The sequence below is a fragment of the Danio rerio genome, chromosome 22 (assembly GCF_049306965.1).
Source record: "Danio rerio strain Tuebingen ecotype United States chromosome 22, GRCz12tu, whole genome shotgun sequence".
Classification (NCBI taxonomy): Eukaryota; Metazoa; Chordata; class Actinopteri; order Cypriniformes; family Danionidae; genus Danio; species Danio rerio.
Genome location: NC_133197.1, coordinates 18,784,799 through 18,809,766, shown reverse-complemented (window position 1 = coordinate 18,809,766; position 24,968 = coordinate 18,784,799). Strand labels below are relative to the sequence as shown.

Genomic DNA, 24,968 nt, shown 5'->3' with positions numbered 1-24,968 from the left:
AAGCAATGTGCCAGAAACATGTTTACTACACTAAAATAAAATACATTTTTGTAGATACAAATTCTGAATTACTAATCACACAAGAAATATAATACTTCCAATAAACGTCAACTCTAAAGTGTAATCTTCCATAGAAAAATGTTTTATGAAGTAACAAATCCACCTCACAGAAGGTGATATTTATTTTGTGTGATTTGAACTCCCAAAACAAGTGATCTTAAGATAGAAAATGTTAACTTAACAGATAGAAAACGTTCAAATTTTTGAAAGATTGTCTAACACAGTGTTGTTTTCCAGGACCCGTAAAGAGAGCTTATATTTTGTCTCATTATGATTAAAAAAAATGTGTACGATATTATAACAATAGAAAAAGATTTCCTACATACCCTGTTAATTTAAAGAGCTTCAAAATAATGTTAATATTATTTATCCTGCAAACTAATTTCTAAAGTTAAAATTCAATATTGGTGACTTAAATGTATTGAAACAACTGAACACTTGTTTTTCCAATGTAATGTGATACAAAGATTTTGAGATGAAGTATTAATTTGGATACAACTGAAAATATCTGTAAGACGTATCTTCTCAAGGGAAAGTATTGAGTTTTGCTTAATACTTAAAACATATATAATGAATAATTTATCGTTATTATTAAATTGTATATTCATAAATGTAAATTTTTCAAAATTCCTCCAAGACTAGTGGTGTTTAGAGAATAATGTGTGATCTATTTGAAGACATTAAGAGAGATGAAAAGCCAAAAAGCAATAAATTTATTTTTATATTTACATAATTTGAGGATTTTGGTTTCATGTTTTGAGAACTTCAACTCCTCTGCTTTTTATTTTTTCTTTATCATTTATTTTATTTGTTAATTTTTGGCATTTTATTATGATTTATTATTATTAAGGAGGATGGAAAGATTGTGAATGTATGTAAATTGATTGTTATCTCAGTCTTTTGTGTAATTCTAAAAAGTGTTAATGCCTTTCTGTTATTGTTCAAACATTATTAATGAAAAATATGTGTGGTTTGCGCGGCAAACACGTGGTTAATATTGCTTGGCAAAGTTCGCCATCTACTGTAGTTTCTAACAAACACAGGCCATTAAATATAATCTAGCCATTTCACACACAAAACGATCTTAACACGTAATATACTTTCTAACTTATTTGTTGTACATCATATATTAATAAAAAAATGTCCAAAATGGGATTCCTAATAATTAAATCGAAAAATACTTATTAATTAAATTGATACATTATCCTAAATATATGTATGCAATTAGACGAATACTATTTAACAAGTGACTGATTAACAAGTGAGTTAAAGAGTTTAATTATTTAAAATTATTTGAGAACGTCTTTCATTTCTTATCGCCTTAAGAACTTTAAAATAAATACATATCACTGAAATTCAACTTACATGAGATACAGTAGCAGCAGTGTTTATCCAACCTCAAAATGAAAGTTCGATGTGCTCGTCGTTCTTGGAGGTCTAACCTCGTCGAATCGTCTATGAACTAGTCAGGTCTAAACAAAATGGCGGCCTTCAGCACAGGATAACGCGGTGTTTCAAAACTATCATGACAACATGTCACTCTTGAGATTGTGTGCCTATTCAGCGGCTTTAACGCGCAGTTTTGCAGCTGACGGGTGTCTTCGTAGTTTTCTAAAAGGCGATTGTTGTCGCATGTGTCTCAGAATAAGGATCAACGGAGAGAGACAAATACAAGGTAACGTTAATGAGAGAGCAGTATTATTATTATGCTATCATCTGTCTCGTCCTTCAAATCCACTTTACCTCAATATTTATTTGCATTACTTATTATTTTGTTGTCATTCATTTTATATTGAGTATATTTTACATTCACGTTTCGTTTTACAAACTTTGTTTAAGTCAGATAGTTTACGTCTCAATGTCAACAAGGCTTTGACATGCAAGAAAGTCTGTGATGTTTGCTGTTTTATGAGATTTATACACGTGTTGTGGATGCTTCTTTGGTGTTCATCTATCTAGACATAATAGATCTGTAGATTGTTTGTTGTTATGTCTCTTTCTGTGTCCAAACAAACACGGAAGTTGATTAACTTTTATCGTTATTCACTTTATCTGTCATTTTTCCAGACAAAACATGGGCTACGATTTACCGAAGGCACTATTCAGTCATTCCTAAGAAGGATGATGGGAAGAAAAGAGTCTGGGAACAGTCTCAGCTGTTGGATGGTATGGTGTCTTTCTCCTGATGGTTATATTTCTGTTAATTGTGGGTTTGCTAACTCAGACGTTTGCTTGTGTGATTTTTCGTTTTGTTGAACATTTTATTTGAAAAAATATTTTATTAATAAAATAAATCACTTATGTCGTAAATAATATATTAATTTGGTCTTGAAGTTTACATTTTGCAGTAATGTAAATAGTCACTTAATAGAGATTTAATAGCTTATATATTATTGCCTTGCATCAGTTTGCTGTTTATTCGGATAAGGTTTAGTGTACTTAATAAAACTTAAAATACCTTATAATGTACTTTATATAAACTTTATATGTTGTATTTAATTATATTTTTATTTATATTTAATTTTATTATTATTACTAATAATATAGTTCATATTTTGCCATGATTAAAATAGTCGTACATCTATGTTTGCTTCAAGATGGCTGTACTATTTTATTATATATATATATATATATATATATATATATATATATATATATATATATATATATATATATATATATATATATATTATATTATATTCATAGCCGTAAAAGACAGTCTTGGTCTACAGTTGAAATTTTGTAAGGATAACATGCAACTCACTAGGCTGTATTATATATTTTTAGTATGATTATAAAGGCAAAAAAGATTGATATTAAGCAATATTCTTTTTTTTTTTCTTGAAATTGTTCGTTCGACAGCCACAATACACTATTTTTACCCATCATGTTATTTATTTATTTCAGCTATTTAGTTTTATTTTAATAACTTTTGTTTTCCTCTTATGATTTAATTTTTTGGGTTGGGCATGAGCTTACATAAGTTAATAATAACACCATTATAATACAGATAACTGTCTTCACCATTAAAAATAGGCTTAAAACATATTTTCTGGTGTTTAATTTTGCATGAGCAAATAGCAGACTGAATTACATATTTTTTTAAAAACAATCATTTACCTGCAGCGCATATGAGTTTGATCCACGGCATATCCACTCACTCACACTCTATAGACCTATATTTTATTTATAACACTGGAAACATCACAGGCCGATCATTTTAAAGCCAAAAGCCAATAAAATAAATAAGTGTCCTTACTTAATACTGCTTTTACGTAGCAGAATGGGATGTCATACTTTTCACACCTGTGTAAGTGTGAATGACAATTTGAAAATGAAAGCAAACAGTCAAAAGGGTTCTGTCTTTTGTCAAGCCTCAAATAATAGTATTTATAATAGTAATTATAGCATAGACTACTGTGTGGTTGTGCATTGTCAAACTAAACGTTTTTGTTGCTCTAATAAAATATTCCCTTAATAAAAAACAAATGTGTCAAAATGACTGGAAGTTGCAGTCACTACTAAAATTTATTTCAGTTTAATTTCTAAACATTGTGAATGCACTAGATCGGTTGCTCCAGATATGGTTATTAACCTTAAGTAGTAGACAACAATCAAGTTTAGAGAAGCATTAATTAAATTAAAATCTGCATAGACTACGCCACTGATGTGGATTAAAATATTCAATGTTATAAGTCTCAAAGAAAGTATATTTTTCTTTCTTGTGTGCATTAATTAAAAAGTAATTGTAGATGTGTGTAAGTCACTAGTATAAAGTCTAAAGGTGGGAGCTATGTAGTCCTTTTATGTTTACTGCAACAATTGCTTTTGTTATTCAGAGTTTTTGTCTTGTTTCTAGTCCAAATATTAAAACATTCTTAAATCAAAAAGCATTTTCTAGACAAAAAAAAAAAAAAAAAAACTTTTCATAAGAAAAAGTCAAAATAAAGTGAGTTTTTTTTTTTAGCATAACCTGCCAATTAGTAAGTAAAATAATCATGTTTTGGCTTTGATTGAACTATACATATATAGTAAAAGTTAAAATTATTCACTCTCCTGTGAATTATTTTTTCCCCTTTTTTTTTTTTTTTTTTAAATATTTTCCAAATGATGTTTAACAGAGCAAGAGATTTTTCACAGTATTTCCTTTAACATTTTTTTCATCTGGAGAAAGTCTTATTTGTTTTATTTCGGCAAGAATAAAAGCAGTTTTTATTTTTTAGAAACCATTTTAAGGTCAATATTATTAGCCCCCTTTAGCAAATTTTCCCCTTATGGTCTTCAGAACAAACCATCATTGTATTATTATTATTATAATTATTGGTAATGATTGGTAATCTGGTAATCAATTGGTAATTATTGTAACCTAATTACCCTAAATTGCCTAATTAACCTAGTTAAGCCTATAAATTACACTTTAGGCTAAATACTATTATTCAGCTATTATTTAATAGTTGTTAAAATGATTATGTTAAGAAATATGTTGAAAAAAAATTATTTCTGTTAAACAGAAATTGGGGGGAAAATATGCAAGAGGGCTGATAATTCTGACTTCAACTATAAGTATTATTTGTTAGAATGTAAAAAATTTAATTGAACTTCCTTCAAAAACCTCAGTTACAGCATGTTTTTATAGACATGTATTCCATCATGTGCACTTCTTTTTTCTTTCTTTTTTCACAGTTCTGGAGGCCAGAATCCAACAGCTGCATTCTGACGCCATTGTAGACGTCAAACATTCAAAGGTGCAAATCATCAAAGCGAAGCAGAGAGCAAAGAAAACATCACCTGGGAAAAGTCAGAAGAACCTGCCAGGAGAAAAAGCAGAAATGCTTAAAAGCGGTCCCTCTGCTCAAAAAAAGAACGTAACTGAAGGTGTCACACCTGCCAATACTCACGCAAGTCGCTGGATGGCAAAACTCAATCGGGAAATGTGGATCAATCCCAAAACCAAAACTTCTAAAAAGGTCATCAAGACGGGCCAAAGCAGTAAGACGAAACACTGCACAAACAATGCGCAAAATAAAGGAAAAGGTTTCAGAGTCTCTGAAAGACTACTGGCCAAGTTTCCAGATCTCCAAAAAATACACAGTGGTGAAGTTAGCTTGATTTCAGTCATTTCAGATAAAGCACTGGTTAATGAAGGAGAGCTTGATGTAAGCGTGCCCGCTCCTGAAAAGCTACTGGTGGATAAGGAAGGAAACCGCTATGAAGATTCACATCTCCGTGTTCGGTGCTATTTGGAGGCTTGTATGTTTCTTGACGATGTCTCTCGAGCTCATAACTACCTGCTGTCTCATCATCGTCAGCTTTCCAAACGCTCACAGCTGTCTATCAGCACCTACAACATCGTCATGCGGATGTGGGCCAAAAAGGTATGTATGCACATTTGTATCTCTTCTTCCACAACAAATAAACAATATCTAAAAATAACGTTGTAAAATGGGGATATTGTGGAAAATTTTGGTTTTAAATCATTTTTTTGGTATTTTAACAAATATTTATTACTGTGGTCAGTGTGGCGAAAAGATGGGTTTTCAACATCATTACTCCAGTCTTCAGTCTGTCACGATCTTTTAGAAATTATATATATATATATATATATATATATATATATATATATATATATATATATATATATATATATATATATATATATATATATATATATATATATATATATATATAGTTTATTTTTTTAATGCAAAAATCAAAAGTTTAATTTTTACATTATTACATGAGATTTTTTATCACTTTAGATTTAATTATTTTTGTTACAGAATGAATGAAAAATTCAAAACAAATGAGGCTAGATCAATGTTTTGGTTGTTTTGATGCTTTTTTCCGCACTGGTTCATTGTTTACATCATCACATATATTGAATTGTTATTCATTTTTATGAGGGCTTTTCATTTAATCTGCAGAATTGGCATTATTCATTCCTTTTATTTTCAGCTAGTCCCTTTATTAATCTGGGGTCACCACAGTGGAATGAACTGCCAACTTATCCAGCATATGTTTTACGCAATGCATGCCTTTCCAGCTGCAACCTGTCACTAGGAAACCTCCAAACACACTCATTTACACACATACACTACGGACAATTTAGCTTACCCAATTCACCTATAGCATATGTTTATGGACTGTGGAGGAACTGGAGCACCCGGACGAAACCCATGCTAACACGGGAAGAACATGCAAACTCCACACAGAAATCCCAACTGACTCAGACGGGGCTAGAATCAGCAACCTTCCTGCTTTGCGGCGATTGTGGTATCCATTGCGCCACCGTGCAGCATTTTTATGTATGTTTGTTCAAAGTTCATAGTCTCCCATAAGGGCCATTTATTCTACCTAACAGAAAACATACCTGTCTACTATTTCATTTACACAGTGAACTATATGAAAAAGCTTTTTACTTGCATGATTAAAATATATAGCAATCAGTTGACAGCATGATCAAGGTGATTTCCAATCCACATGCACTGTAATAAATGCTGGGTTCCAAACAATTACTACATGCTGTCCCAACAGAAATCAATTTAGTTAACTTAATCGTTTTTACAAATTTAAGTGGATTGCACATAAAACAATTAAGTTTCCCAAAAAACTTTAGAATTGTGTTGTTTCATCTTATTTTAAATAAGTAGTTTGAAAAGCAGCAAAGGTCATTTTTTCAATGTGGTCCACCTTCAACAATTCTAAAAGCTGTATTATTCATGCCAGGCCAGTAGATGGCATTGCCACTTTGTAAAGAAACACTATTGATTCTATCCGCTTGTTAAGTGGTGACGTATGCAATACTGTTTCGTGGTCCAAGCCGCCATTCATTTGAGTAGAGAAATCATTTTTTTATGATCAAAAAAGTGTTCGCGTGACGTCACACTTAACAAGGGGATAGTACCCCATTAAAAGAAATCCATAAACTTTTAAACTGTATTTAAAAATATTACAGACGACCGCAAAATGTTGTAATATACTTTTGCAATATTTTTGTCTATTCTGCTTTTAGTCTGTATATATGTGTGTTTGTGTGTGTATATATATATGTGTATATATATATATATATATATATATATATATATATATATATATATATATATATATATATATATATATATATATATATATATATATATATATGTGTGTGTATATATATATATATATGTGTGTGTGTATATATATATATATATATATATATATATATATATGTATATATATGTATATATATATATATATATATATATATATATGTATATATATATATATGTATATATATATATATATGTATATATATATATATATATATATATATATATATATATATATATATATATATGCCCTATATATTAATATATAGAATAATATATACATATATCTATATCTATCTATATAGATATAGATATATGTATATATTATTCTATGATCTTATGATCTCACATTTATAGGGTTTTCAGATTAAAAGAATTAATTCAGTGTTGTTCTTTAAGTTTTTTTTTTTTAATGTTTCGCAGGGTTCCATAAATAACATTCGTCGCCTGTTTTCTCTGATTGAAGAAGCTGGTATGAAACCAAACGTCACGTCTTACTGTGCTGCTCTGGAGTGCATGGGCCGTATGCAAAACTGTGAAACAGTTGTCATTGCCAGGTAAAAGCGTACCAAAAAGTGACCCTCAAATTAACTACAGTAGATAGATCTAACTAATGGTGCATTAACATTTTTGCATTGCATTTTGGTCTGAAAGATGTTTTTTTTTTTTTTTTAAAGCTTATACAGGTGCTATCGTGATCAAATAATATACTTATATTTTTGTCCACAATTAATTCTTCAATTTGAGAAATAAATATGAAATGGTAAGACTTTAGTACATTTGTAAATGTCCTATGTTGACATTGAAATATTATTTTAGAGCATTCAGTGTTCAGAAATGAGATTATGTTAAATTGATTGACACTTCCAGATTGTGTCTCTAGATGTCAGTGTTGCAGTTTGCAATAATTCATAAATAACAAAGGCTCCTACCGTGTAATTGTTTTCCTCAGATTTCATTTAAGAATCCAAATCAATTTTTTAAGCTTGCAAAATCATAATGATGCTCATATATATGCTTTTTTATGAAGACATAATCCATGAGCTGATCCATTTATCTACAGCACTATAGGATTATTATGAGGCAGACTTGACCATGGCCAAAAATAGAAATTCAAATTGTGGTCATTCATCTAAAGAGCATTAACTCAGTGGACCGCCATTTTCTCTCTGGTCATCTATTTGTTTTGTGTGCAGCTTGTCTCTGGGTAGAGGAATTTAGCAGATGAACACCTCCTCTCTTGCATTTATATGCAGAGCTCCTTGACAGAATGAGGCCAGATCAAAAATCTGTTGTTTTGACTTTTTTTTTTTTCTCATTTGTTCATTTTTTACAACATCACATATATTGAATTATAATTTATTTTAAATAGGGCTATTAATTTAATCTGCAAAATGAGCATAATGTATTATATTTATTTATTTATTTATTTTTATGTTTGTACATGTAAAAAGTTCATAGTCTCCCATAATACCCATTTATTCTGTCTAACAGAAATAGGACCTGTCTACATTTTTACATTATCACAATGTACTAACCATAAAAAGTTTAAAATATTTTGCGATTAGTCGACAACATTCTCAGGTGGAAACTCCTATATTTCCATATTTAATTAGCATTAATGGTGACTGTAAGGTGAAATATGCTGTTGTTACCCAATAGCAGAACCAAAGGACAGGCACAGGGGGGCTTGTGGCAGCTGTTTGGGCAATCGATCACTGTGAGCTGATGGCAAACACACTGCCGTCCAGTGGAAATCCTCTTTCTACTAGCCCCACAGGAGCCTATTTTTTACCCATCTGTCTCTCTTTGTTCTCCTTGCCACACTTTCAATTTGTCTTTCAGCTCTCAAGCGGCACGGTTGTTGCATCCTTCAGTGCAATCCTAACTTGCCGTCCTCTCTCCACATAAAGGTGACTTGGTTTCATGTCACAATCTTTTGGACAAACGGTTCACACATTCGTTTTCCTTGCGATGACATTCGATGTAGTCAACATCTGCTGTAAATATCAGAGATGCCAAGAACTGTTGGTGTGGAAAGATAAGATGGAAACCTGGAAATTTTGACAAATAACAAATACTAATCCAACAGTTCACATCGCATTTGTACAAAGCATTTGAATTTTAATTCATATCACATTTGGATTTGGTTTGTTAATATTTAACTCGATTTTACAGGAAGTATTTGTTTCATGTGATTGGTGATAAACAAATCTAAATGGGTGCTCAGCCAAACAGACTGACGAAGAGCTGGTGTGCTCGAAATGTTACACGCTTTGTGTTTACCTTTTTGATTTCATATATTTGTGTTTTTTTGGAGCTTTGACACTGCCACCTTTTTGATTATATTGGTGATAAACAATAAATGGTCAAATGATGTGACAATTTGTCAAAAATCAAAAACAAAAGTGTAATTTTAATAGATTTCTTTTTAAATGCGATCATTATCTCTTCAGGGTATTATGTCATTGCTTTGTGATTGTTAACTGGAACAGAACTATTATTCAAATTAATTCATTAAATTTAAACAGAAATTTAGTTTACATATATAGAAATATACATTTTTGCTACCTAAAGTACATATTAATTAAAAACTTATACTGAAACAGAAGTAAGTGAAGTTCACTACCTGACAAAAGTCTTGTTGCCTATCCAAATTTTAAGATCAACAAATAATAACTTCTAGTTGATCATTTTATATCAGAAGTGGCTTATATAAAAGGCAAAGGTCTCTAGATTACGCTTTTTTTTACCAAAATTAAATATGATCATGACTTGATTTTTAATGAGTTTATTAGGACAGTAAGGTCTGACTTTGCTTAGACAAAAGTCTTGCCACTTTTGCCACTACACCATTAATATGCAGTATAAATATATAAATATAATAATAAAATGTATAAATATTATAAAAAATATATAAATATATAATGCAGTATAACATTTAAAGTCATGGTGCTGTGGAAAAAAAAATCATATGACTCCCATGAGGGTAACGCAGTGACGCAGTAGGTAGTGCTGTCGCCTCACAGCAAGAAGTTCGCTGGTTCAAGCCTCGGCTGGGTCAGTTGGCGTTTCTGTGTGGAGTTTGCATGTTCTCCCTGCGCTCACGTGGATTTCCTCTGGGTGCTCCGGTTTCCCCCACAGTCCAAAGACATGCAGTACAGGTGAATTGGGTAGGTTAAATTGTCTGTAGTGTATGAGTGTGTATGGATGTTTCCAAGAGATGGGTTGCAGCTGGAAGGGCATGCGCTGCATAAAACATATGCTGGATAAGTTGGTAGTTCATTCTGCTGTGGCGACCCCAGATTAACAAAGGGTCTAAAAGGAAAATGAATGGATGATGACTCCCATGAGCTTGGACGATTGCATCCATACATCTATGCATAACTTATGTATTGGGTCCATGTGGGTTCCAATAGTTCATCTGCAGTATTTGTAATGATTGTGATACAGTTTAACAGATGATTCATCCAAAAAAAACTACCTTCTGCCATTTTTCCAAATAATCAACTTGAAGTCAAATTATTTTTTGTCTGGTTTTGTGACTTTTGTCAGGTAGTGTACTACTAATAGAACATTTAAACTAAACACACACAACAAATAATGAAAATATCAAAACCATATTAAAAACACAAGAACCAATTAAACTGTCTACATAGAACTTACTAGTTGCCAGAGCTAACATTTCTGATACTAAATTCAAATACTAAAAACTTATTATATGTTTATGTTTTTATACCAGTGCTACATTTTTTGAATGGACTCCCCGACACCGGCTTGTTATAAGCATTGTTTGTTTAAGAGATCAGCCTTTAAAACAATGCTTCTGGTCACTAATACAGAGCTCAGGGCTGCATCAACTCCATGTTTAACATTTACAGCAGTCCTGAGTTTAATTCTCATAAGGTAATTGTGTGATTAAAAAAACAAAATCCTCTGTTTTGTAAAGTGTACAGTAATGTCTTTTTCTCATGACCTCGCACCACCCTCGATGGCTTCATTTACTGACTGTAAGTCCACTAGAGGGCACTGAGGACTTATCTTTTCTTGTCTGTTTTCCATTCCCGAGGGAGCCTGTTGCTTTGGAAACCATTGAGGAATTTTTGCATCCTCTGACAAGCTTTAGGAATAGCCCATTCTGCCCTGGAGACTCACGAAGTGTAAAATCCCTCATCTGGTTGCAGACATTCATGAGTAAATGCATTTAAACAACTAGTTCTATGACTAAGACCTTTTTAAAAATGTACAAATAAATGCCCTTAACTATTATGCGCTAACATTAAATACGTAAAACACTGGATTTGCTGTTCAACAACTGTTACAAATTCCTACATTTACTGCTTTAAATTGTATCTTAGATAATCAGAAAGACTTAAACCAATAAGTCTCAAACTCAATTGCTGGAGGGCCGCAACTCAGCACAGTTTTACTCCATCTCTAATCAAACACACTTGATACAAATAATCGAAGTGTTCAAGACTACTAGAGACTATTAAGCAGGTGAGAGTTGAAGCTCCAGTATTCCCAACATTTGACATACATAATAATGGTAAAATATGGGCGATAAGATTTTTTTTTTTTTGCACAGGCACATTGTGTAATTTGCTCTCTGTGCATCATCATCATGTTTAGGTTTTAGTTTCTTTATTTATTTTTTTTAATCAAAAGGCCAGTTGTCACTTTCACACAGTAATAATGGTAAATCACTGTAAAATTCTGTGAACAACTGTTAACTGTCAGTTACTTTAGAGAATGGAGAATATTCCTTAGTTAACTGTAGAGAATGAAGAGTATCCCTCGGTTAACTGTAGAGAATGAAGAGTATCCCTTAGTCAACTGTAGAGAATGTAGAGTATCCCTCAGTAAAATGTAGAGAACGAATAGTAGCCCTCAGTGAACTGTAGAAAATGAATAGTTCCCCTCGGTTAACTATAGACAATGAAGAGTATCCCTCGGTTAACTGTAGATAATGAAGAGTATCCCTCGGTTAACTGTAGATAATGAAGAGTATCCCTCGGTTAACTGTAGATAATGAAGAATATTCCTCAGTTAACTGTAGATAATGAAGAGTATCCCTCAGTTATCTGTAGATAATGAAGAGTATCCCTCAGTTAACTGTAGATAATGAAGAGTATCTCTCAGTTAACTGTAGATAATGAAGAGTATCCCTCAGTTAACTGTAGATAATGAAGAGTATCCCTCGGTTAACTGTAGATAATGAAGAGTATCCCTCGGTTAACTGTAGATAATGAAGAGTATCCCTAAGTTAACTGTAGATAATGAAGAATATTCCTTAGTTAACTGTAGATAATGAAGAGTATCCCTCGGTTAACTGTAGATAATGAAGAGTATCCCTCGGTTAACTGTAGATAATGAAGAGTATCCCTAAGTTAACTGTAGATAATGAAGAATATTCCTCAGTTAACTGTAGATAATGAAGAGTATCCCTCAGTTAACTGTAGATAATGAAGAGTATCCCTCAGTTATCTGTAGATAATGAAGAATATTCCTCAGTTAACTGTAGATAATGAAGAGTATCCCTCAGTTAACTGTAGATAATGAAGAGTATCCCTCAGTTAACTGTAGATAATGAAGAGTATCCCTCAGTTAACTGTAGATAATGAAGAATATCCCTCAGTTAACTGTAGATAATGAAGAATATTCCTCAGTTAACTGTAGATAATGAAGAGTATCCCTAAGTTAACTGTAGATAATGAAGAGTATCCCTCAGTTAACTGTAGACAATGAAGAATATTCCTTAGTTAACTGTAGATAATGAAGAGTATCCCTCAGTTAACTGTAGACAATGAAGAATATTCCTTAGTTAACTGTAGATAATGAAGAATATTCCTCAGTTAACTGTAGATAATGAAGAATATTCCTCAGTTAACTGTAGATAATGAAGAATATTCCTCAGTTAACTGTAGATAATGAAGAGTATCCCTCAGTTAACTGTAGATAATGAAGAGTATCTCTCAGTTAACTGTAGATAATGAAGAATATTCCTCAGTTAACTGTAGATAATGAAGAGTATCCCTCAGTTAACTGTAGACAATGAAGAATATTCCTCAGTTAACTGTAGATAATGAAGAATATTCCTCAGTTAACTGTAGAGAATGAAGAGTTTCCCTCAGTTAACTGTAGATAATGAAGAGTATCCCTCAGTTAACTGTAGATAATGAAGAGTATCCCTCAGTTAACTGTAGATAATGAAGAGTATCCCTCAGTTAACTGTAGATAATGAAGAATATTCCTCAGTTAACTGTAGATAATGAAGAGTATCCCTCAGTTATCTGTAGATAATGAAGAGTATCCCTCAGTTAACTGTAGATAATGAAGAGTATCTCTCAGTTAACTGTAGATAATGAAGAGTATCCCTCAGTTAACTGTAGACAATGAAGAATATTCCTCAGTTAACTGTAGAGAATGAAGAGTTTCCCTCAGTTAACTGTAGATAATGAAGAGTATCCCTCAGTTAACTGTAGATAATGAAGAGTATCCCTCAGTTATCTGTAGATAATGAAGAGTATCCCTCAGTTAACTGTAGATAATGAAGAGTATCTCTCAGTTAACTGTAGATAATGAAGAATATTCCTCAGTTAACTGTAGACAATGAAGAATATTCCTCAGTTAACTGTAGAGAATGAAGAGTTTCCCTCAGTTAACTGTAGATAATGAAGAGTATCCCTCAGTTAACTGTAGAGAATAAATAGTTCCCCTCGGTTAACCATAGAGAAAGAAGAATATGGCTCGGTTAAGTGTAGAGAATGGACTGGAAATCATAGGTAGCAGTGAAACGAGAAGAATAGGCAAAGGACCTTGAACTGGGAATTGAATTGACTCAGGTCTCCGTGAGCACAATAGTGCTGTGTCTCAATGCTCTAAACCATAAGATTATCACTGCTGACTTAACTGAAGAGTTACACAATGCCAAGTGGTGATTTGAGTAATTGATAATTTTATGGCAGCCATTACAGTTTTGAGAGTGAAGTTTTCATATTTGTATGAACTCGTCCTTTAACTGGCCTATGACTATGGTAAAGACCTCTCAGTAATTGGAATTCGGGCTGTACAGTATACGGTTTCAGCATTCATATTGCATTATATGCATCATATTGAATTGCATATATGAAGTGTTGAGTCTGAATTATAGGTGACTAGGAGCTACAGAATTGTATTTAATCATGCAAAAAACTATAATTTTTTATTTTGTTTCTAATCCAAATATATTCGTATCAAATCAAAAACAAGATTATATTACTTGCCCCACTGACAAATGTTGTATTTGTAAGAAAGTTACTACATTTCAAAGAAAAACTTGAAAGGAAAAAGTTGAAAACAAAACAATATTTTTACTTGATCTAAGAATTTTTAGATATTTGGACTAGAAACTAGACAAAGTAGATCACTTTTTGTACCTAAATACTGTTAGATTCCATAGAAAACCATCAAATAGTGCTATTCAAACTATCTTATAAAACTTTATCCCATGTCGTAATATTTATTGCTGAACATTAACATATCGCAATATCAGAATATCAGATTATCGTGTAGCCCTAATTGGAATACTGTTAGAGTAGATACACCACTGCTTACCAGAGCTGCTTTTGTTTGATTGAAATACTTTAAGACAAGTTGTATCATGAAATATTACTGTTTTTGTCCATGTAAAATAAATATCAAAATGGCCCAAAATGATTGTTCAATCAAGTGTAGTGAAGCAGTGTAGTCTACGCAAACTTTAATATATTACTAAGACCATTAAATCTTTCCTTGCTTTTTTGTTTTGTTTGATTAAAGACAATTTTTAGACTAATATTAGACTGATGGTATGAATTTTCCAAATAAATAGTGTATACAAAGAATAATTCATTTGGAAATAATTGCTGTGCATCACGACTGCATAACATTGCATTAATTGTATTTTCAATAATAATTTGCTAGTCTGTCGTCAGCTATTCCTCCACTAATCTCCCTGGCACAGACTCTCATTTGCTCTTCCAGCGCTCTATAATTTGTATTCTGTTCACGACAGGAACACAGCTTTACATCAACAGCCAGCAGTCCAGATGCGTGGGGCTCTGACTTTATTCACACTTTTTCTGTCTGAATAAACACGGCCTTGTAATTTTTGGACATACAGCAGCGACCTATCTGACACCCACGACCAAAGAGAGCAGAACGTTCTCCATGTCAGTGCAAATATTTTATATTCTGCTCCAAAAAGCCCACAGTTTGCAGCACTATGAAAACAGATGCTGTGGTTGGGGATGTTTTCTCATTATGAGACTTTGAGAAGACAAAATATTTAATTTGAGTCTGTGTTGAGTTTCTATGTTTGTACTATTAAAATAAGTATATTTTGCAAGTACACTAAATACTTTATGATCTGCAAGTCTTGACAACTTAAATACATTAAGCTTAATAATGTAATTAACCATATCCCAACTTTTTTAAGTCATAAATAAGCTGTAATGGGGTATCTGCAGGAAAGTCTACCTTAGAAATTCTTCATAAATAATATATATATATATATATATATATATATATATATATATATATATATATATATATATATATATATATATATATATATATATATATATATATAGATGTGTGTTATAATGAGTCATATATTATAATGAGAGTGGAGCGCAGAGTGGGCGTGGCCAGCAGAGCAGGGGAAAAAAAGGGAGCGAACAACTGTTGTCAGTTGGGTCACAAAATGAGACGCAAACCGTGAGGAGATTTTAGAGTTTACAAAGTTAAAATGCAAAGAAATAAAAAGTTGAATGCCCTGCTATACACGTATTTTGTAATTTCATATACACATAACCATAATTTGTTATATCATTATAAAGATAGCATATAAACAGTATAAATGAGGAGGACTTCTCTCATCCTTCATCCCTGGGTCTGAATGCAGACGCATTGGATTGCAGTGCAGCTGTTTTTTTGCACTGCAGCTGTTTTTTTGCACTGTCTATTCCAACCATTAACCTTGCTGGTAATCCGGAGAACTTATAACATATTTCAAACAAAGCAGCACAGATACAGGCAATGTGTCTGAATGGTAACAAACTCAACTGATAAAAGGCAGTCAGTCATTTTCCAATTCTTATACCGCTCTCTCGACAAAAATGCTTACTGCAAACCAACCACTTTGCTGTATCGGCCCTAACAGTATCGCAGGGAAACACATGCAACAAAAGCTGTGAATCATGGAAACAAACACACACGTGGTCTCATGCGGTCTCATTGGGTCTCATTGTAGCTTGGCAGGTCTACCTTGCATTTGAGCTTGCACATGTTCTCATGAATAATTAAGAAGAAGGGTCTTCTCATTGGATAAGAAAACAATGCTTTGAATAATAATGATAAACCAGCACGTCTTACAGATTCGTGCTACTTCATCGATTTTGATCCCGCCCCAAAAATGATTTTTATCCCAGAAGATAAAATTAGCTGACAAAAGCTCAGAATTATACAGTTTTTCCCACAATTAATGCTAAATGGTGCTAACGATGTCTTAACAGATGCTAAACACACACAAATCTGTTAAAGTTTCAATAAAAGTACTCCAGGGTGTACTTGAACCATTATAATGTCTTAAACCTCAAAAACTAATTTTTAATTTCTTAAGTCATCAATAATGTGTTTTAGGTCTTAAATTTTTTTTTAATGGGTCTTGTTTTTCCTTTGTTCATGTTTAGCTACCCAATCACCTCCAATCTATCTCAATAAAACTTTTAACTTTTTATTTAAAAAATAGCATTTCATTCTTTCCTTTACTGTAACATTAGCTTAAAAGTTCTACATTTATTTACTGCTGAGGAAACTGACCTATACTTTTATTATTAAATTATTATTATTATTGTTGTATTATTGAATGTATTAAATTATGATACATTTTTGATAGGGCAAGTAAAAATCTTTTCCTACTGGGATATCAAAAAATATCCTGAGCATTTAGCCCTGTATAAGTCTAAAATTGTATTCATAATGCTCCTAAAATGTCTTAAAGTCTCAAATTTAACTTTGTGAAACGTGCAGAAACCCTTGGTAAGTAGGTTTAATCTAATGTAAGTTAAATAATCTTCATTTATAATTTAAGGTTAATTTGATTGAGCCTTTTTACAGTGTACAACAGCCTCAAGATGTAATTAACGTAAATTTGACAATAAAACCCATAGAAAATGTCATAATATACATTTCTACATTCTTTTTTGTATTATTAATATTATTTAAAAATAAATTCTCCTCTGGTCCATGCAGGTGTCTACAGCAGATGGGGGCAGATGGCCTGTCTGTGGATGATGTGTTGAGTCAGTGTGTGTTCAAGAAGGATGAGAGAGAAATGGTCCTGAGGGCCGTCCAATTGGTAATACCTCACTTCCAACCCAGTGTTTCCAAAACCCAGCCTGTCTGTTCTCTGCCGTTGGTGAAACAATTCTATGCTGAGGTACTATTTTATTTTTATATTAAATTATATTATATTATATTATATTATATTATATTATATTATATTATATTATATTTCATTTTTTATCTGTGTAATTGCTCTTCGATAAGTAAATGTATCTATTTTGTATTAATTTTATCTTAACCTTAAACAGTTATTAAAAATGTTTTTTTAAATGTCTATGTAAAAATATAGAATTTACATGTTTTAAAAATATTTTTATTGTATTATTGAGTGTACTTTTTGTCTCCAAACCATGGAATGGTAGTGTATAAATGATAAAAAAAAATATTATGTAATTTCTTCTATTTCTTTACACTTTAATTAATTATTTTTATGTATAAGATAAAGTTCTAGTCATTTTCTAAAATATTTTTGTAAGTTATGTTTTTTCAATTGTGCTTGCTTGCTTTTTTTTCAGAAATTGATCACACTTTACAATTAGGTTCATTAGTTAATGTTAATTAATGCATTTATTACATGAACAAACAATGAACAATGCATTTATTATTGTATTTGTTGATGTTAGTTAACGTTAGTTAATGAAAATACAGTAGTTCATTGTAAGTTCATGTTAACTCAGTGCATTAACTAATGTTAACAAGCATGGACTTGGATGTTAATAATGCATTAGTAAATGTTCAATTATGACTAATAAATGCTGTACATGCGTTGTTCATGATTATTTAATGTTAGTAAATGCATTAACTAATGAACCTTATTGTAAAGTGTTACCCAGAAATTTTACAGAAGATGTAGTGTTTATTATCACTAACACCCAAAAACTTCAACTTTACTTATTTTAATATCCATAAATTTCCCTTGTAATTTTCTTCTTCTCTTAAGGCTTTGTTATATTAAAGTGCACTGACTCAATTGTTAGTAGACTTGTTTTAAAACTATTTGATTTCTCTACTTAAATGTAACCTGGGTGCAGGCTGGTACTATAAAACAGGTGGTGTGTTTTCTAAAACTATATTCCTGTCTTCTTGGGCAGCGCTGAAAGACCTGCCTGAACTTGTCTTGTGTGTCAAAATGACGGGTTTCACTACAGTGTCAGCTGTCATCTGCTATATAATTCCTTCAAACAGAGGTGCCCGCACTATTTTTGGGCACACTGGGGGGTTTTTATTGGGCCAGTCTGCCCCACAAGTAATTCCCCGCCATCCCCGATTTTCCCCACTGATTCATTACCGCAGGTGCACATAAGCCCATTTGTAATCCACACCTCGCCGCCTAACACCTTCAATGGAAACTTTCTTGGAAAGTAAAGAGGAACTGGGTCATGTGAAGGTCTGAGATGGAAATGCTGCAACTCTCAGTCCAAATCAGTAACACATCTCTGGTTCAATCTCTTTAGAGATGTCCAACAAGGCTTTATTTTGTCTAGGTTTGCTTCATTTTGCTCATTTATTTCTAATGTTTTTTTTTTGTTTGTTTATTTGTTTCTTCTAATTTATTTTATTATAGAATTTTCTTTTGCATGCTTTGTTTTGCTTACATTTTGTATTTTTGCTATGTTTGACTTTTAGATTTTTTTGCTTTGTCTAGTTTTGATTTGTGTCTGTCCCATGCTTAGCTTTTCATCTGGATTGCTTTGTTTAGCTCTGAGCTTTTTTGTTTTGTCTAGTTTTCATTTACTTTGTGTTGTACTTTTCATTTGGGATTGCTTTTGATTCTTTTTGTTTAGCATTTTTTTTCCTTTTTTTTTTATTGGCTTTGATTTTATTTATTTTTTTTGCTTTTTTTGTCTGCTTTGTTTAGCTCTCTTTTTGATATCGCTGTTTTGTTTTGCTTAACTTTCATTGATTTTATTACTTTTTTTTCTTGATTTTATTCTTAGCATTTCTCTTTGCTTTGTCCAGCTCTTAACTTTTGTTTTGCTGACTAAACTGCAACTATTACTGTTAATTAAATTACAGTTACAGTTATCATTATTATTTAAATGATTGATCAGATCAGATAGATCAGATAAATGGTTAATCAGATGCTTTATGGCAGGCAGATATTTGCAAAGTTTCAGATGTCAAGACAATTAAGCACTAAGTGATCAAATTTAGCCAATTTATACCTCCCCAAATGTATTTAAATGTTGTAATCACATATACTGCAACTGAAATGTCATACAACTTGTATTGGTTCTATGTTTGAATTCGAATGTACTTTGAAACTGTTAAAGTTTGTTCTATTTAGTTTGAGCATGGATATTCATGGAATTTTTACAATCTACATCATCCATGTTGTAGGGCGAGGCAGTGGCGCAGTAGGTAGTGCTGTTGCCTCACAGCAAGAATGTCACTGGGCCGCTGGTTCGAACCTCGGCTCAGTTGGCGTTTCTGTGTGGAGTTTGCATTTTCTCCCTTCCTTTGCGTGGGTTTCCTCCGGGTGTTCCCTTTTCCCCCACAGTCCAAAGACATGCGGTACATGTGAATTGGGTAGGCTAAATTGAGTGTTTGTGTGAATGTGTGTGTGTGGAGGTTTCCCAGAGATGGGTTGCGGCTGGAAGGGCGTCCGCTGCGTAAAAACTTGCTGGATAAGTTGGCGGTTCATTCCGCTGTGGCGAGCCCGGATTAATAAAGGGACTAAGCCGACAAGAAAATGAATGAATGAATGAATCATCCATGTTGTCCCATTGTCACATGACCTGCCTGCATCAGTTGTGTCACTTCATACCCATTTTAACATTTTCTCTTGCTGCTTAATGATATCAAGGGGTCAATTGGATGTACTTTTTTTTTTTTATAAATTCCCTAACCAGGAAAAGAAAACTAAAAACAATTACACAATTGTTCATAATAGTAACAGCAGTATATCCCTTTACATAATCTTCAATTTAAACAAAAACTATTTACAGAAGAAAGTGTGAGTGGACATAATATTTATAAGTAGGCATGAAACTTAAGGTTTTATAACAGAAATGCATTAGGTTGAATAGGAGTTATACTCGATTCATTTAGACAAAAGCCAAACAAAAAATATATTTTTGATAATTTGCATAGTTTTTTTCTTCATAATAAATATACTTTTACCAATGTTAAACTTCTATAGTCTATACAACTACAGTTTTTTTGTTGTTGTTTCGACACATTAAAATATGTGGTTAAGAAATAACTACATTTGTTTTTTTTTCCCAATTCTATTGGTCCAATTGGGCCATAACAAAAACATCCGTAGTGTTTAGCCCTGTATAAGTCTGAAATCCCATTCGTAATTGTCTTAAAGATTGTCTTAAATTTGACTTGTAGAAACCCTGATTTCAGTACTTCGCCTAAAGTAGCAGGTCATCTAGGTACTTCTTGCCTACTATTTTTCGAATACTATGGATTCAAACCTACTATTTGGATTATGTATGCATTTTCACATATTATATAATAGAGAAGTAAGCCATATTAGATGCTCCAATAGTTTGCAGTTGCACCAGATTCAGATAGTTTGAGATGTTGCATTGCCATAAATGCCCTTTCTTGCCTCCCAGCACAGCCTCATTCTGCACTGAATCATTAAATATTGGGCCGACACTTCCCTATCTCTTGAGTTCATCATGTGCTTTTCTCCGTGTCAGGGCCACGGCTTTGTGGAAATATGGGCCTCTGTCGAATCGTCTCTATATTCACAACACTGCATCTTGTGTTCTGCTTGGCTGGGCTGTAGTAGTCGTCGCCATGGGCATGATTTATCCCTCCACAACCTTTGTGCTTGTTTTGGCCACCGTCCATGTGATCTCTGTTGAGGACAGATTTAGCCATCCCTCTCTTTGCTCGCGAGTATTAACGGTCCAGCTGACTTGCTCCACGATGTGTTTGCCGATAACTCCCAGATGTCCTGCAACGCCTCCCTTCAAATAATAAATGACTGCACATGTCAACGCACAGCCCACATTAACGCGATCTCCGCACCACTTAGCAAGCTGTTGCTATAATATATGCCATATTTACAGTTCGTATTTTATGCGGCCGCACATTTGGCTGACAGCCAGACCACGGAAAGTGGGACTGTTCAACCTCATTGGATTTTAATTGGCCGTACGTGGAAGTTACGAGACTGAATAAATATGTTTGACATTTGACATTCGCATGGTGGTTTTTAGCATGGTTTTGGGGAATATAAGTGTGCCTTTAATGATGTTAGTTTTTTTTTTTTAATTGGGCCATAAAGTGCAATGGATTCTTTCGATAAGGCCTCATAAGGAAGTGAAAGGCTGAAGTAAACAGTCTTCATAATTGGCTGTCGAATGTTGCGTTTTTTTATGTTCATCCTAATGAGATTTAAAACCTCTCAGCCTTCATATCAAGTTATAAGGAGCCTGTAATATTAAATGTGAGCCTGCGGCGATGAGACATTCTCAGCGCTCATTATTTAACAGCTCTTATTTCGCATTTTCTTAGACACACAACAACAGTAAGCCTTAAGCATTACTGGTGTTATAATGTTATGCAGTCGATTAGTTCTAACTAATAGTCTGTCTGAATTTAACATTTTAACTTGGTGCAATTAATTTAGGTGTGTTAAAAATGAATACAAAGTCAGAAAGTCAACGTAATTATATAACACTTCAGTAAGCCATGTATTGTTGTATTCATCTACATTAAACCTTATATTAAAGTCTCAGGCAGAATTCCAACAATATAGCTCATTAAAATGTTTCATTTATTAACATTAAATATACATTGTGTTTATTGTTCTTTGTTCTCATTAACTTGTGAAAAAAGCCATAAAATCCGCTGTGGTTCCTGAAGAGCGCAAATGGAGCTTACAGGGGGCGTGGTCAGCAGTTGCCATCTTGGAAGTGCGTCATTCCCAGATAATTAAAAATGTTTAGATAAGGCAGAGCTTAGGCAAAGCTGAGATGACTGCTGAAACCATAGGGACCATCCCATCGCCTGCGATATTTAAATCATTTGAACATCCCAGCGTACTATCGAGGTAAATTGACCTGAACCTACGCAACAAAACTTGAAATTATAACTGTTATTAATATAATCATCTCTACGGCAAGCCATTTTGAATTTTACTCATAATCAGGATATGTATTCTTGATTGAAATAGAGTCCTATCTTGGACAGTCTGTTAGGCAAGCCAATATATATTTATATAGCACATTTCAAGCACAGTGACAATTCAAAGTGCTTTACATAAACAGGAAAAAAAGAGATAAAAGTATAAATAAAATAAAAAACAAGTAATATAAAAACGGATGAAAACAGCGTAAAGACCATACCAAACACCGGTGTATCATATTTTCTCATTTTACTCTGGGACTTCCTCATTTTGGTAATCACCACTTTTTTGGTACCTATTAATCTATTGTTCGTCTCCAACAGATTTGATTTTTCACCTGGGATTGAAAAGTTAAACTTTACAGCTCCAATTACGTGCCCCCCAATTTCAACTTTCTTTTAGAAATAAATCTCACTGCCCCTAATTTACACCTTCTGTTTTTTTTTTTTTTTTTTTAAGTACAAAAAAAAAAGTCAAAAGTGGACCCAACAATTTGAACAAACTGTATAAAACCATAAAAAACTAAAACAAAAACACTTCTGAAGCCAAGTTCATTGGATGAAATTAGCAGAGATGACGTCACCATGTGGGCTAGTTACAGCTGACAAATTGTTTATTACCAGCTGTCACTTAAGTGACCACGCCCTTAATTATGCAAAATTAAAAGGATTAATATAAACCAAACGAAGAAGTTATTTAAAAAATGTATTCCCCTCAGAGTTGTCATGAAGGGTCATATTAGCTATATGCCCCAAAACCATCTTTTGTACCAGGCTGTAAACTTTTATCAGCTGTATAATTGGTCACTTTAGCATTGCAGTCAGTGAACATCTAGAGTTATTGAAAGCCAGCTCCCATATATTTAAAGAATTGACTAATACTGAACTTTATCGGAAAGTGTTACATTCCAAAATCGTTTTGAATTCTATTTGAATTTGAATTCCATTTGAGATTTGTATTGTAAAAAGTAAACATTTTTTAAGTTAAATCAACATTTTAAAAAGGAGGAAACCGATAAAAGGTGTAGATTCATATTTGAATCTAATACTACTACTATCTATAAACAGAGCAACAAGTCACGTTGTATTGCATTAATTTCACAATTGGTTCATGTCTTGTGTGTTTCAGAGGGAAGATGCCATATATCCTAAACTAGACTACAGCTTGAAAGAACTGCAGGATCGGTTTAATCTTCAGCTGGCCATGGAGAAAGCTACTACAGTCACCATTAACTCAGTGGAGGCCTTAAAGCCTGTCACCGAAAACATGGCCCACATGGTAGGAATCTACAACCTGATTTTTGGTGTTGTTTTGAGAAATCTGAATGCTAGTATCAGAATTTTTGGCAAATGGTGTTAAGATTTACAAAAATTGAATATGATCATGCATTGATTTTTAATTATTTAATTAGGACAGTAAAGTCTGACTTTGCTTAGATAAAAGTCTTGCCACTTAAACAGAAATAATCCACAGTATATAATATAAAGTCATGGTGCTGTGCAAAAAGAATTAATATTGTGTATGACTCCCATGAGCTTGGACAACTGTATCCATACATCTCTGCAATGACTCAAATAACTTTGAGGACTCTCAGAGTTCAACAAGATTCTTTGGATTCATCTTCAATGTCTCCTCCTTCATCTTACCCCAGACATGCTCAATATTGTTCATGTCCGGTGACTGGGCTAGCCAATCCTGGAGTTTCTTGTTGCTTTCAGGAACTTTGATGTGGAGGCTGAAGTATGAGAAAGAGTGCTATCCTGCTTAAGAATTTGCCCTCTCCTCTGGTTTATAATATAATGGGCAGCACAAGTGTCTTGACACCTCAGGCTGTTGATGTTGCCACCCACTCTGCAGATCTCTTGCACGTCCCCATTCTGAATGTAACCCCAAACCATGATTATTCCTTTACCAAACCTGACTGATTTCTGTGAGAATCTTGGGTCCATGCTGGTTCTTTTAGGTCTTCTGTAGTGTTTGTAATGATTGGGATGCAGTTCAGCAGATGATTCATGTGAAAAATCTACCTTGTGCCACTTTTTTAAATGACCATCTAGTAGTCAAGTTATTATTTTTTGCTCTTACAACTGGGATAAACAACAAGACTTTTGTCAGGTAGTGTAGATGCTAATCATTAAATATGCCCGCTTTAGGATCATATGGGCCAGTGGCTTGACAAAGAATGGTAGTATGTTTTGAATTCAGTACAGTACATGTTTCAAAATGCTGAATATGCTTTCACTACATTCCAGTATCTTTGTATATTGTATGAATATACAAACATTTTTGGCTGCTTTATAAATATTTCAATAATATGTTGTCTAATACATGTTTTTGTAAATATATTTTTTAACAAA

At 32.9% G+C, this 24,968-nt stretch overlaps 1 protein-coding gene across 1 annotated transcript in view; it reads left to right on the top strand.

Moving 5' to 3' along the window:
- Window positions 1-1,534: 1,534 nt before the first annotated feature.
- Window positions 1,535-24,968, top strand: part of polrmt (polymerase (RNA) mitochondrial (DNA directed)) — an 84,771-nt gene continuing 61,337 nt past the window's right edge. Inside the window, exons 1-6 of the mRNA XM_005170522.5 lie at window positions 1,535-1,735; window positions 2,128-2,226; window positions 4,744-5,435; window positions 7,575-7,708; window positions 17,427-17,613; window positions 23,740-23,889. Of these exons, the coding sequence (XP_005170579.2) occupies window positions 1,594-1,735; window positions 2,128-2,226; window positions 4,744-5,435; window positions 7,575-7,708; window positions 17,427-17,613; window positions 23,740-23,889 (1,404 nt within the window). The 5' untranslated portion in view covers window positions 1,535-1,593. The remainder of the gene's footprint in view (window positions 1,736-2,127; window positions 2,227-4,743; window positions 5,436-7,574; window positions 7,709-17,426; window positions 17,614-23,739; window positions 23,890-24,968) is intronic.